Genomic DNA, 11,307 nt, shown 5'->3' on the forward strand with positions numbered 1-11,307 from the left:
GCCCCTGCCAGACCCAGCCCGGCCCCTGCTCTACTCTGCTCCCCAGGATGTATCAGCGCCCCACATGCCCCGGGGAGGTGTCCTGTGCGTCTTCTCCTGTGCTCTGAGGGGGGCTCTCGTGCTTGGTTCTGTGCTGGCCCAAAGCACGTTCTCAGCAGGTACCTGTGGAAGGAGATGGTTTTGTGCTGACTGAAGGTTGCCGGTGACAAAGTCACTGCAGCAGGCAGTGACATTCTTTCCAAATATCAGGGAGTCTCATCCTCGTGAGGGGTCTTCAAAGGGACCTTGTTACTCTGCCCACTCTGGATAGGTGGTCACTTGGACTCAGAGCAGTGACGTCACTTGCCCAGGGTCACCCCCCAGGTGCGTGGTGTCAGGTTGGAGCTTGTGTGGCTGACCCACAGCCTGCCCTCCTGGTTGGCTGGTTGGCCATGGCCCTCAGCCCCCGGTCTGCCTCAGGGTCACCACTGGTGAACACCCCTGATGCTCCGTCACAAGTCCTGCCTCCCAGAACCTGATCACAGGGGCTCCAGTCTGGGCTGACCCTGTTAGCCTCAGCTGCAGGGTCCTGCCACACAGACTCAGGAGCCAGGGGCCTTGCAATTGACGAGGTCCAGAGAGGGCTGACTGCCTGTCCCAAGTCACACAGGACACCCAGAGTAGCCTCAAGGTACCTTGTTGTTTTCTCTGGGTCCTCACCCCCCTGGGGCTGATTCTGAGACTGTCCAAGGTTCCTCTGCAGAGTGCTGGGAGGAGAGCCTGAGTCTTCCCTGGCCTGGCCCTGCACTGGGGAGTCCTCAGGCCAGGCCCCCCTGTTGCAGAGATGAGGAGACTCCATCTTCTCCAGCATCCTCCCCGGCCAACTTGGTCCCCCAGAGCTCCCCAGGCCTGTGGCTAAAGCTGCCTGCCTGGGGACTTGCCCAGGCCCAGGCCCCAGGTCTCAGACAGTGTCCACCCGGAGGCCCAGCTCAGCGCTGCTGGCTGAGGGGTCTTCTCTCTGTACTGGCCTCCTTTCTGGTCCCCTGCCTCCAGCCCCTTCACCATCCATGCAAGGCCAGCGTGATCCACGTGCAAATCTAAGCCAGTGACTCCTCCAGCCCCTTCCACGGCTCCCCTGTGCCCTTGACATGGCCCCAGTTCTGGATGTGGCCCACTGGCCCTGAAATTCCGAGTCCTGGAAAATTTGGAAACTCAGAGGCCTCTGGGCCTTTGCCTCCCAGCCCCTCCACCTGCCAACTCGGCAAAGCTTTCCTGGCCCCCCACAATTGCTTATTGGGAGACCCTCCTTGGTGCCTCCACAACGCCCTGACCTTCCCGTCAGCCCGTGTGAGGTTGGAAGTGCCTGTCTGCCCCGCAGCAGCGGGGGCTACCAGGGAAAGCCACCTCGTCCCGTTTTGGTCCCGTTCGCAGCTTACAGCTCCGAGTGCAGCTGACACCGGGTGTTTGTTGAATGAATGAGCCAATGAGCCCTGTGGGCCTCAGCTTCCCGGACTGTACACGCCACCGTGGAGTTGACCGGGGGCTTCCTGTGCTGAGCCACTCCCCATCCCTCCCGTCACATCCAGACCTCTCCATAGCTACAGACCCCCCATCCTCCTGGGCACTCAGACCAGGGACCACGACATTCCGCACATCCTTGATCCTCGTGAATGCTCACAGGACAGGTGCCGTCTCCCCCCCAGACAGTGGCCCAGGAAGGGGCAGCCCTGAAGCATCAGAAGCCAGGTCTCCCGAGTCCACCAGCACCAGGACCTGCAGCTAGCACAGAGCAGGTGGGACCCTGGCCACTCGACTGCCCCAGCTCAAGCCTCCCCCATTGAGACATTCACCATCCCACGCCCCCACACCTTCCCAGTGCCAAGCCTACCAGTGGCACACGGTAGGTGCTCAATTAAAAGTAGCCTAAGACATGAAGGGAGGTGGGAGGCTAGGACATCCCAGACCAGAAGAGGACACACATCCGTACCGAGAGTCCTTGTTCCTCCTCAGACTCCCCAAAGAGCCCTTCCCGTCTCGGATTCCCTTAAGGAAAGTGACTGACACACAGAACCAGACCCGGAGCCAACACCTCTCTTTATTCATACATTTTGTCCCCTGCTGCCTGGTTTCTCAGGACAGTCTTATCTCAAGGGCAGCATCCTCCACTTGTCCCCCCAAGGAGCCCCCCAGCTCCTGGAGGTGTGTTCTGCCCAGTCCAGCTGCAGGCTGAGTAGCCACAGCCACTGCCATTCACAGAACCGGGAGAGCCAGCCCGGGGCGCATGGAAGACTCCACTTTGCCTTCAGTGGGGAGGGGGGACTCCGTCTGGGCTCCGAGCACACTTGCTGGTGGGTGGCTGGCTCTGGCCCCGTCGCAGGGAGCTGCCGATCTGCAGTCTGAGGGCCTCCAGTCTCTGGGCGAGGTTTGGGACCCCGGCCCCACCTATAGAGCAGGGAGACTGGAGGCCTGCCCTCCCCGGGCCTCCTGCCCTCCCCGGGCCTCCCGCCCTCCCCGGGGCCTCCCTCTGGAGCAGCACCTACACCCTTCCCTACAGCTGTCTGCTCCTGGGGGCCCTAAAGAGAGAATTCCAAGATTTGGAGCCGATGGTTCTGAGCAGTCCCTCCTAAGCCCACCGCCCAGACATGGAAGCCTGAGGCCCGAGCACCCCAGGGCCCCTCTCCGAGGCCTGAGCACCCCAGGACCCCCTCCCCCTTCACCTTTCAGCACGGGCGGCGTCTTCGGGGGCCCCATGGGCAGCGGGGGGGCCGAGGGCACCACCTCCTCCCCGGTCAGCATCTCTGCCAAGACGCGGGTCTCAGTCCAGTCACTGTGGCTCCTGGGCCAGGGTGAGCGGGTGGTAGCAGGGGAGCATTTGCATCCCCAGGGCTCCTCCCCACTCAAACGGCCCTAGGGCTGGGCTCACCTCCCTCTCGGGCACTGGGCAGAGCCGGGGCTGCACGGGGGTGCCCAGGCGGGGGGCCGGGCAGACAGGGGCAAGCCACCCGGGGCCTCGGGGTCTGGCACCTATAGGAAGATCAGAGCCCACACTGGGTGACCTCAGTCCCTCTTGGTGTCCCACTTTCCTGGTGCTGGCCATGACTCCTGGCCATGCCTGTCCCACCAGGTGCCCAGAGTGTCAGGCCAGTGTAACAGGCGGGGTCTCGGTCGCCTTCCTCTGGGCTACAGATGACTCATGTAGTGTCCTGAGACTGGGAGCCCCTGGCAGGCAGGAGCCGTGCCTGGGCTATTTCTGAACCCTGGGCACCTGGGACAGAGGCTGCCCACAGCTGGGAGCTCAGGGGAGGGGACTGACGAGGCCGGCAAGCGCAGGAGCAGCAAATGCACAAAGGGGCAAACACTCAGGTGCAGGAGTGAACCAGCGAACGAGGGGTGTGTTCCTAAGAGACGGCGGGTGGGACGAGGGCACGTGTCTCACCCTGGGCTGGGCGCCCCAAGCCAGTCCTTCACCCACCGTGATGCAGCCTGGAACCCAGGATCCCTGGGGTCCCCGTTCCCTGACTGTCGACCTCTAGATCAAGGTCCAGGTCCCCCCCACCCAACGCCCAGCCTTTCCTACCTGCGGCTGGTGGTGCTCCCTCCGCGGGCAGGCCCAGCGGGCCAGAGGCGCTCGGCACAGAGGGCAGAGGTGGCAGCAGGGACAGGAGCAGAGGGGTGGCAGTGCCTGCAAGAGTGCACATCAGAGGCTCCGCGGCATCCTAGCTTGTCACCCTTGCAGGCTGGGAGGGGAGACTCACGTGGCAGGGGGCAACTGGCACCATCAGGCAGGAGCACGGTGGGCCGGGCGCGGGGCACGGCTGGCAGGGGGTTCGGGCAGAGCAGAGGCGCCTGCAAGAAGAGCCGGCTCTGCCTGTGGCCGCAGCCCCCCTGGGCTGGCCTCGAGGCCCCCTCAGCAGACGCCAGCAGCATGTCCTGTGCCCAGGGCCCCTTCCCCTGCCCTCCAGGCCCCGTGGCGCGGGAGACCCAGGACCCCATCTTACAGAAGAGGAAACCCAGGCAGCGAGGGGCCAAGTGACAGGCCTGACCGGGCACAGCCAGGACCTGGCAGGGCTGGAAACTGAACCCAGGTGGACCCAGAGGTCAGACCGCCATGTCACTAAGTCCCTCTGTTCCCAGCGTCCCTCTCTCTAGGCTGCGGCCGCGCTCACCTTTCCAACTCGAGGACCTGCTGGGAGAGGACGCGCTGCTGGTCGCGGGCCAGGTCTCGGCTACTCTGCAGCTGGCTTATTTCTTTCCTGGGAGAGGACAGGCCCCACAAGGTGACGGGGTGCTGGGGTGACGGTCAGGCCCTACTCACTGCAGCCCAGTACCAGCTGCAGGAAGCTGGGGGACGAGGGGGCAGGGGACAGGACATCCTGACCGAAGCGACCCGGCAGGGAGGGGCGGTGGTCAGTGTCCCCCCCTGGGGCTGGGCTGCACCTGAGCCGCTCATTCTCCAGCATGAACTCCTGCAGCATGCCATAAAGGTTCCGCTGGGCCCAGGCCACCCGGGCTCCACGGAGCTCTGGGCCTGTGTGGGAGTGGGCGGTGACGAGATCCACAGGAGCAGCAGACCCAGGCCCCAGCCACATCCACCTCCACCCCCAGGGAGCTCCTACCCTGGGGGTCCCTTTGGTCCAGCTGCAACCGCAGGTGATGGTTCTCTTCCTGAAGCTGTAGCATCTCAGTCTCCAAACGCTGAGGCTGCTTTGCCACAGGGGACTGCAGAGAAAGAGGCCCAGAGCCACCCTTTAAGGTTGTACAAGTTGTGCACTGCACAAGGCCTTGCAGGGGTGGGGAGTGAGTGGGGCCTGAAATCTAGTCCATGTTTCACTTGCCAGCCTCGAGCCCTGCACCAGGCTGTTTCTATCTGGAGCTGGCATGGGGTGCCCACTGCATCCTCCTGGAACAATCTGAGCTGGACTCGGCTCTAGGTCCAAACCAAACTCATTTCTGTTCCAAAGGCCCAGATTCTGGCCTCTCAAAGGACCCTGCATCAGACCCAAGCTCCACTCGCACTGAACCATGATGCCAGCTGAGGTCCTGGCCAGGCTCTGGATCACGTCCCAGATGTCACTCCACCCTAGACCGGCCCAAAGCTGACTGTGACCTTGGCTGGGACCCTGGTCCCACCTGCCAACCATGATGTCACTTCCAGGATTCCAGCTCTCAGCCCACCCCTGACCCAGTCCCAGACTTCCGCCATGAGGCCTTCAGGCTGCGACTCCTGCCTCCTGATGGGAGCCCACCTCCCCTGCCCGTCCCTGCACCCGGGAGCCCATTCACCTTGGGGGCCTGAGGCCGGGTGGTGACTCGCTGGGCCCGACTTGCATAACGCAGGGTGCTGAGAGTCTCAGGGAGGCACTGGGCAGAGGGGGACACGCAGGCCACCTGGGGAGGACCCCCTGAGTGCTCCTCCCTGGGAGCCCCTCCCCCAGGCCCTGCCCTCCCAGCCAGACCCCGAGGGTACCATGAGGGTGACCCCACGCCCCCCTAGTGAGTCTGCCAGCAACTTGGTGAGCTTGCTGTCCCGAAAAGGAATGTGGCTCTGCTTCCGCTGTGGGTCCAGCAGCAGGGAGATGCAGTGACCTGGGTGGGGAAAGCAAGGCCCAGAAAGGTTGCACCGCTTGTCCAAAGTCACACAGCTGGATGCTACAGAGCCGGAGCTCCACCCAGACCCAGGCGACTCCAAAAGTCCATCTTTCACACAACCTCACTGCTCATTCAGATGGGTGTCCACTGCCAGCCTGGGCCTCCTGAGCGCTCAGATGGCCTGGCCACTCTAGTCTGCAATGCCCAGCAGCGTCCTGGCACTTGTTAGGGACCCAGGAAGTTTCTAATCAATGGCTGAATGAAAAGGAATTTCGTGAGCACCTCCCGGGTGTGGCACTGGGAGGTGCTAAGGCCCAGGCCCGTAAGGACCGAGGTCCCATAACCTGGGGTGGGGACATAGGTGCAGTTCTCTGCCTTGCTGGGCCTCAGTCTCTAGGTGAACCAGCACCTCCTAAGTTGGCATGTCACTCTCGAGACCCTGAGAGTTTACAGTCGGAAAGACAACATTCTAAATAGGGAAGAAAGTCAGCCTTATTGTGGGGCCAGAGGAGGCCTGTCTCCCGGTCAGCTCCTGGGCCCACCCCTATGCATCACAACGTCTCTGGTCCCCACTGGGCGCAGCTATTGGGCAAGTGCACAGGAGGGACACAGGAAACCAGACTGGCGTCCCCAGGCCTCACCCAGGGCCAGCAGGCTGCGGTTGATGCTGTTGGCCTCGAGCATCAGCTCCCCACGGGATCCTGTGGCCGCCACCTTCTCACTGCCCGCCAGGTCCACGAAGCACAGCTTCCCACCAACAGGGGGCGCCCCGGGGTCCGCGGGAGGCATCTGCTGGGGCTGGGGGACCAGGGCTTGATGGGGACTGGGAGGACGATTCCCATCAAAGTCACAAGGTGGCAAGGCCAAGCGTTTCCACTGCCACCCCACCTCCAGCACACACCCAAGGTGGTTCACACACGCCCTGGGCAGCTCCCTCTGGATCGGGCACTCACAGTGGGGCGACCTATGTAGAGCGTGAGCAGGGCGTGGCTTCGGCTGGAGGCCTGGTTCAGGGTATGCGCTGATCTCCTTCTCCGGCTGAGACCTGCAGGGGCGACCAGGGGGAGCTGCACTTGGTAGAAGAGAAGGTCACTGCCAATGAGGAAGAGAGCACCGGGCAGAGGGCCCCCGGCACACAGAGGCAGAGACAGGCAGAACAGGTGTTGGTTCACGAAATGATGGGATGTGGGTCTGGCTCTAGCTCGGACAGGTCTAAGCAGAGGGGAGAGAACCCAGCAGAAGAATGACGTCACCCTGACATCCATAAACATCCCTCCTATTGCTGTGTAGGAGAGGGGGGAGACCAGGCACAGAGTCACCTGAGGAATGGCAGAGCTGGGGACCCGCACCCTGGGAGGAGGGTGAGCCATAACTATTCTATCAATATTCTAAGCTTGAAGGAACCAGACTGGGACAGAAGGGCCGAACAGCCTAGACTAAGAGGTTCCACCTCTACCCACAGGGCAGGGGTGGGAGGTCCTGGAGCCTAAAGGGATGTGGCCTGGGGCTTGGAAATGGGCTGCTGGGGAAGAGGCTTGACCCAGCTGGAGGCTGGACCTGCAGGGAGGTCGGGGCTGAAAGGAGTCTGGAAGGCACCATCCCAGGCCTTGGGGACACCACTGGGCCAGGTCTGAGTCGCAGGTTTGCTGGTCCTTCTCCCCCAGGGGAGTTCTCTGGGTGGAGGCACAGCCCTCCGCCACCCGGCAGCGCCTGCAGGAGCTCGCACCCATCTGAAGAAGGTCCATCAGGGTCTCCAGACTCCTGAACTCCACCACCCGCAGCTGCTCCACGTAGAAGCCCCGGGTCTTATTCCATCGAACGGGGAGCGGCCGGGGAGACCCCAGGCTCAGCAAGTCCCGAACCTGGGAGAGGAGGGAGCAGGGGAGGGGAAGGCTCCCTCTGATTCTGCGCGCCCTCCGCCCAGCCCTTCTTGACAAGGGTTCCCACGTCCCCTTCGGCCCCTGTCCCTGGCTCCTTTCCTTTTGGGCTCTTTACACTTATTCCTCCCTTCCCTACCTGCTCGTTGTAGATCTCCAGGTAGGAGGCGCGGAGGGTGACGGGGGCGCCCAGGCGCTGCACGCGGTCCAACAGCCAGGCGAAGGTCCTCTGCATGATGCCTGCCAGGCCGGGGGGCACAGGCACCCCGTCCCCCTGGGGCAAAACCACCTGAACGTAGGCGCTGGCCCCGCAGCAGCAGCACAGTGACAAGTCCCTTCCTCCCGGCACGGGCTCTGCGCCAGGAACCCTGCCCAGTTCCTACCAAATATCTCATTTAATCCCCACTATCATTTCCTTATCAGGTTTTTCATCATTTCCAAATGAAGAAACTGAGAACTAGTTAAGTAAAGGGATCAAACATCGAACTCCAAAGGCTCCAAACGGGCAAGTCCCTTCTCCGTGATCCTCAGTTCTCTGCCAATAAATGGCGGGGTGGGGGTGGGGCTGCATCATCCAAGCCCCGTCCGCGGGGAGCCCCCGGCTGCCTGCAGCTCCCAGGACCCCCGCCCGCCAGCCCCGACCTTGGAGGGCTCGGCGGGCGCTCCGCGCACCTGGGGCGGCGGTCCGGTCAGCGTGTAGGTCTTCCCGGAGCCCGTCTGCCCAAAGGTGAAGACGGTACAGGAGAATCTGCAGGCGGCAGGGCGCGGCTGGACACGGGCTGGGGCGGCGGGCCGGGCGGGTGCGGGAGCCCACCCCCCACCCGCGCCGCGCCCCCGGCCACTCACCCGCGCAGAGCCAGCTCGCCCAGCCGCCGCACGCCGCACGCCCGGAACACGTCCTCCTGCGTGCGCGCCCCGTCCAGCACCGCGCCGAAGCGGAACGCCACGTCCGGGCCCCCGCCCGGGGGGCTCACCTGGGAAGGGCGGTGGGGGGCGGTGGGGGACACTCTGGAAAGGGCCAAGATGCCGGGAGAGGCGGGTGCCCCGGGTGTGCTGTTGTAGGGTGGCTGGAGGGGTTTCTCACCTGCAGAGTCCGGGTCCCCGAGCAGTGCAGCGCGCTCTGCTCTCCTCGACGCAGCTCGGCCGCGCTCATCGGACGCACCCTAGGATTCCAGGGAGCATAGATGGTCCATCCTGATACCTCCGTGGGTCCCATCTTCGCCCCGGTACCTCCTGGTCAACCTATGCCCACCTGAGCACCACTTGGATGGGCGTTTCCGGCCCCTCTGACCCCTGCTCCACGCTCCGCGCGGGGTCCCTGTGGCAGCAACGTGAGTTAGGGTCTCTGAGCCCCGCGCTGTCTGCTGGGCGCGACGTTCAGGGCTCCCGGAACCGTCCCAAGGCTCTGCTTACCCGTCGGGAGAGCCACGTTCCTCCATGTCCAGCTCTGCGCCCGGCATTAGCCCCGCCCGAGTCTGGTTCCTTTCTGCCGCACGGGGACTGTCTCCACACGGTACATTCCCGCCCCCATCCCGCCAGCCCGGCGGTCATCCATCCGTAAAGCTCCCGCCTGCCCAGGGCAGGCTGGTTAAAGATTCACCCAGCCCACCACTGTGCCCGGAAAGTCCCAAGTTAGGTCCCCTCGCTAGGGGGTTCCCAGTCTGAGAATCTCTTACTCCTGGCCAGTTCCATCAGCAGGGACCCATGGGGCCACTCAGACCAGCCTCCTTGTGCACAAAGGGACAGGAAACCAGGATGCGAAGGACTCAGTCAAGGCCACAGAGCTACCCTGGGCAGAGCCTGGACCAGGCTTGTCCCTCCACACACCCGCCCCTCTCCCAAGAGTTCCAACTTTTCAGTTCAGCACACAGAGAGGGGAGGGGCTTGGGCACCAGGGAGAGGCCCAGGTCTCAGTCAACTCTAGGGAGGTCCCAGCTGCCTGTCACTGAGCTGAGAGCAGGTTTCCATCATCTGGATAAATATTGGAGCGCCTGCGTCTATAATGCCAAAGCTAATCCAAGGCCAGCACGCTGTTTGACTTTCCCCTCAGGCTTCTGAGAGCAGCAGAGATGTCTGTGAGTGCGCAGCCTGGGCAACCGCTCATGTTGTTGCAGTCTCCAGGCTGAGCACCAGGGCAGAAGAATCACAAGCAGACCTGTCCCTCCCAGCTCACAGTCTGGCTGAGGGGACAGGAAAACAATCCAGTGTGCAGGGCCTTTGCGGAGCTCAGAGGCTTGTAGGAGCCGAGGGCCAGGAGGTGAGGGTGGTCCAGACAGAGGACACTTGCTTCAGGAAGGCACTGGAGGGTGTGCAGATGGGTGTGGCAAGGAGAGGTGGTTTGAGGCTAGACTCACTTCATAGGGGGCACATCAAGGAGCTGGGCTCACTCCTCAGGGAACCAGGAAGCCACTGTGTGTCCCAGGCAAGGAAGTGACACTGTCAGGTTGGCATTATTAGTGGTATTGTCATGCTGGCTGTCTCTATATGTTCTCTGAATATTTCCACAAACTTCTCTCCCCCTGAACACACAGCAGCTGGAAATCCTAAAATCCACCCACTCTGTGACAAATGACAGCCAACCATCAAAGCCACATTTCTAGAATACAGGCCACCGTGGTGGCAGCAAGCTGCCCAAGCACTGGAGGTGTGCACGTGAGAGCCACTTGACATGTTAGTTACAGGGTCCTCTGACGGGCTTTACAGGGAGGGGACTGTAGAGCCAAGAAACACAGTCCCCAGCCCTGCCACTAACTGGCCCCTGAGCCGGGCCCCCCTGGCCTGTGTCCTCCCTGTGAACGGGGTGAGTGGTCCTCTCCTGTTTCACATGGTCGTTTTGAGAGTTCCATGAGACAGAACTGAAAGTTATTCACACATGGTAACGAATTCCTGAAAGCCTAAATAAAACTCCCCAAATGATCTTCTTTCCATTTTTCAACCCCTGAGGTGGATCGGGAAAGAATTACTATCCCTGTTTCTCACCTGGAAAAAACAAAAAGAGGGAAAAGAGGCACTTTCTCCTGTGAAAGCAGGAGAAGCCCCCACAGAAGGAGGCAGCTGTGCACCTCCCAACTGAAGAGTTTAAATCAAAAACTGCAGGCAGTAGCTCGTGATGCCACCTGTAGGTTGTGATGCCACTTGTAGCGTCTTAGAGTCATAACTCCATTTAGAGACGAACAAGTTGCATTTATAATGCCCTTGGGAGTGTTAAGGACCATCAGAAATTTGTGTCCCGGTGTGCAGGGCTTAGTCGGATTGTTGCCTTGCTCACATTGCTCAGAGATGAGCCACCAGAATGGGATTTGATAAAAGTGCAAACAGGATATGCGCCTGCTGGGGACATGAGGGCTGCTGGGAGGGGACTTTTGCACCAGGCATCCCAACCTGGATCAGAATGTGTGCATCATCTGACGCCACAAGCAAGAGTCTGCTCCTTTATTTATTTATTTATTTTGGTTCCCTAACAGTGAATGAGGACATTGCTACCCTTAAAGGGAGCATTCATGAGCAGAGTTTTATTATGTGTCCTCTGTATGCCAGGCTTCTCGGCACTTGGGATTCTGAGTGAACAAAACAGGTAGAGATCCCTGTCCTTGCAGAATTGGCATTTCATGAGCAGGAAGAGGCCAACGACCAAAATCAGCACCTACGTAATCTGCAGAGCATGTTAAAAATGGAGAAGTGCTATGCAGGTCCCAAGCAGTGGGGAGGACTGAGCGCTGGGGTGGGAAGGTTGGAGTTTACACAGCACGGTCATGGGGTCATGGGATGCCTCTTTGAGAAAGAAGGGGACATTTGAGTCAAGACTTCAAGGAGGAGAGTGAGTTAACAAAGCAAGAAAATATCTGGGGGAAGATTAGCCCAG

At 61.4% G+C, this 11,307-nt stretch overlaps 1 protein-coding gene across 1 annotated transcript; it reads right to left on the reverse strand.

Annotated features, from left to right (window-relative positions):
* Positions 1-2,281: 2,281 nt before the first annotated feature.
* Positions 2,282-8,884, reverse strand: Kif12 (kinesin family member 12). The gene is made up of 19 exons (XM_027949435.2): positions 8,859-8,884; positions 8,698-8,763; positions 8,530-8,608; positions 8,292-8,419; positions 8,118-8,193; positions 7,585-7,719; positions 7,295-7,430; positions 6,522-6,613; positions 6,210-6,366; positions 5,447-5,565; positions 5,263-5,367; positions 4,596-4,698; positions 4,417-4,507; positions 4,146-4,232; positions 3,735-3,825; positions 3,557-3,661; positions 2,903-3,003; positions 2,697-2,815; positions 2,282-2,421 (listed from the first exon to the last, which is right to left on the reverse strand). Exons 1-19 carry the CDS (start codon positions 8,882-8,884, stop codon positions 2,282-2,284), a joined length of 1,956 nt encoding a protein of 651 aa, XP_027805236.2.
* Positions 8,885-11,307: the final 2,423 nt, after the last annotated feature.

Source organism: Marmota flaviventris, chromosome 13 (assembly GCF_047511675.1).
Source record: "Marmota flaviventris isolate mMarFla1 chromosome 13, mMarFla1.hap1, whole genome shotgun sequence".
NCBI lineage: Eukaryota > Metazoa > Chordata > Mammalia > Rodentia > Sciuridae > Marmota > Marmota flaviventris.

Bases quoted from the DNA above. Each gene is read 5' to 3' on its own strand.
- Kif12 (XM_027949435.2), bottom strand. From the start codon at position 8,884: ATGGAGGAACGTGGCTCTCCCGACGG. The intron at 8,609-8,697 runs GTGGGCATAGGT...CTGGAATCCTAG, and splicing joins CCCATCCAAGTGGTGCTCAG to GGTGCGTCCGATGAGCGCGG. The intron at 2,816-2,902 runs GTGAGCCCAGCC...ACCCTGGCCCAG, and splicing joins GCCCAGTGCCCGAGAGGGAG to GAGCCACAGTGACTGGACTG.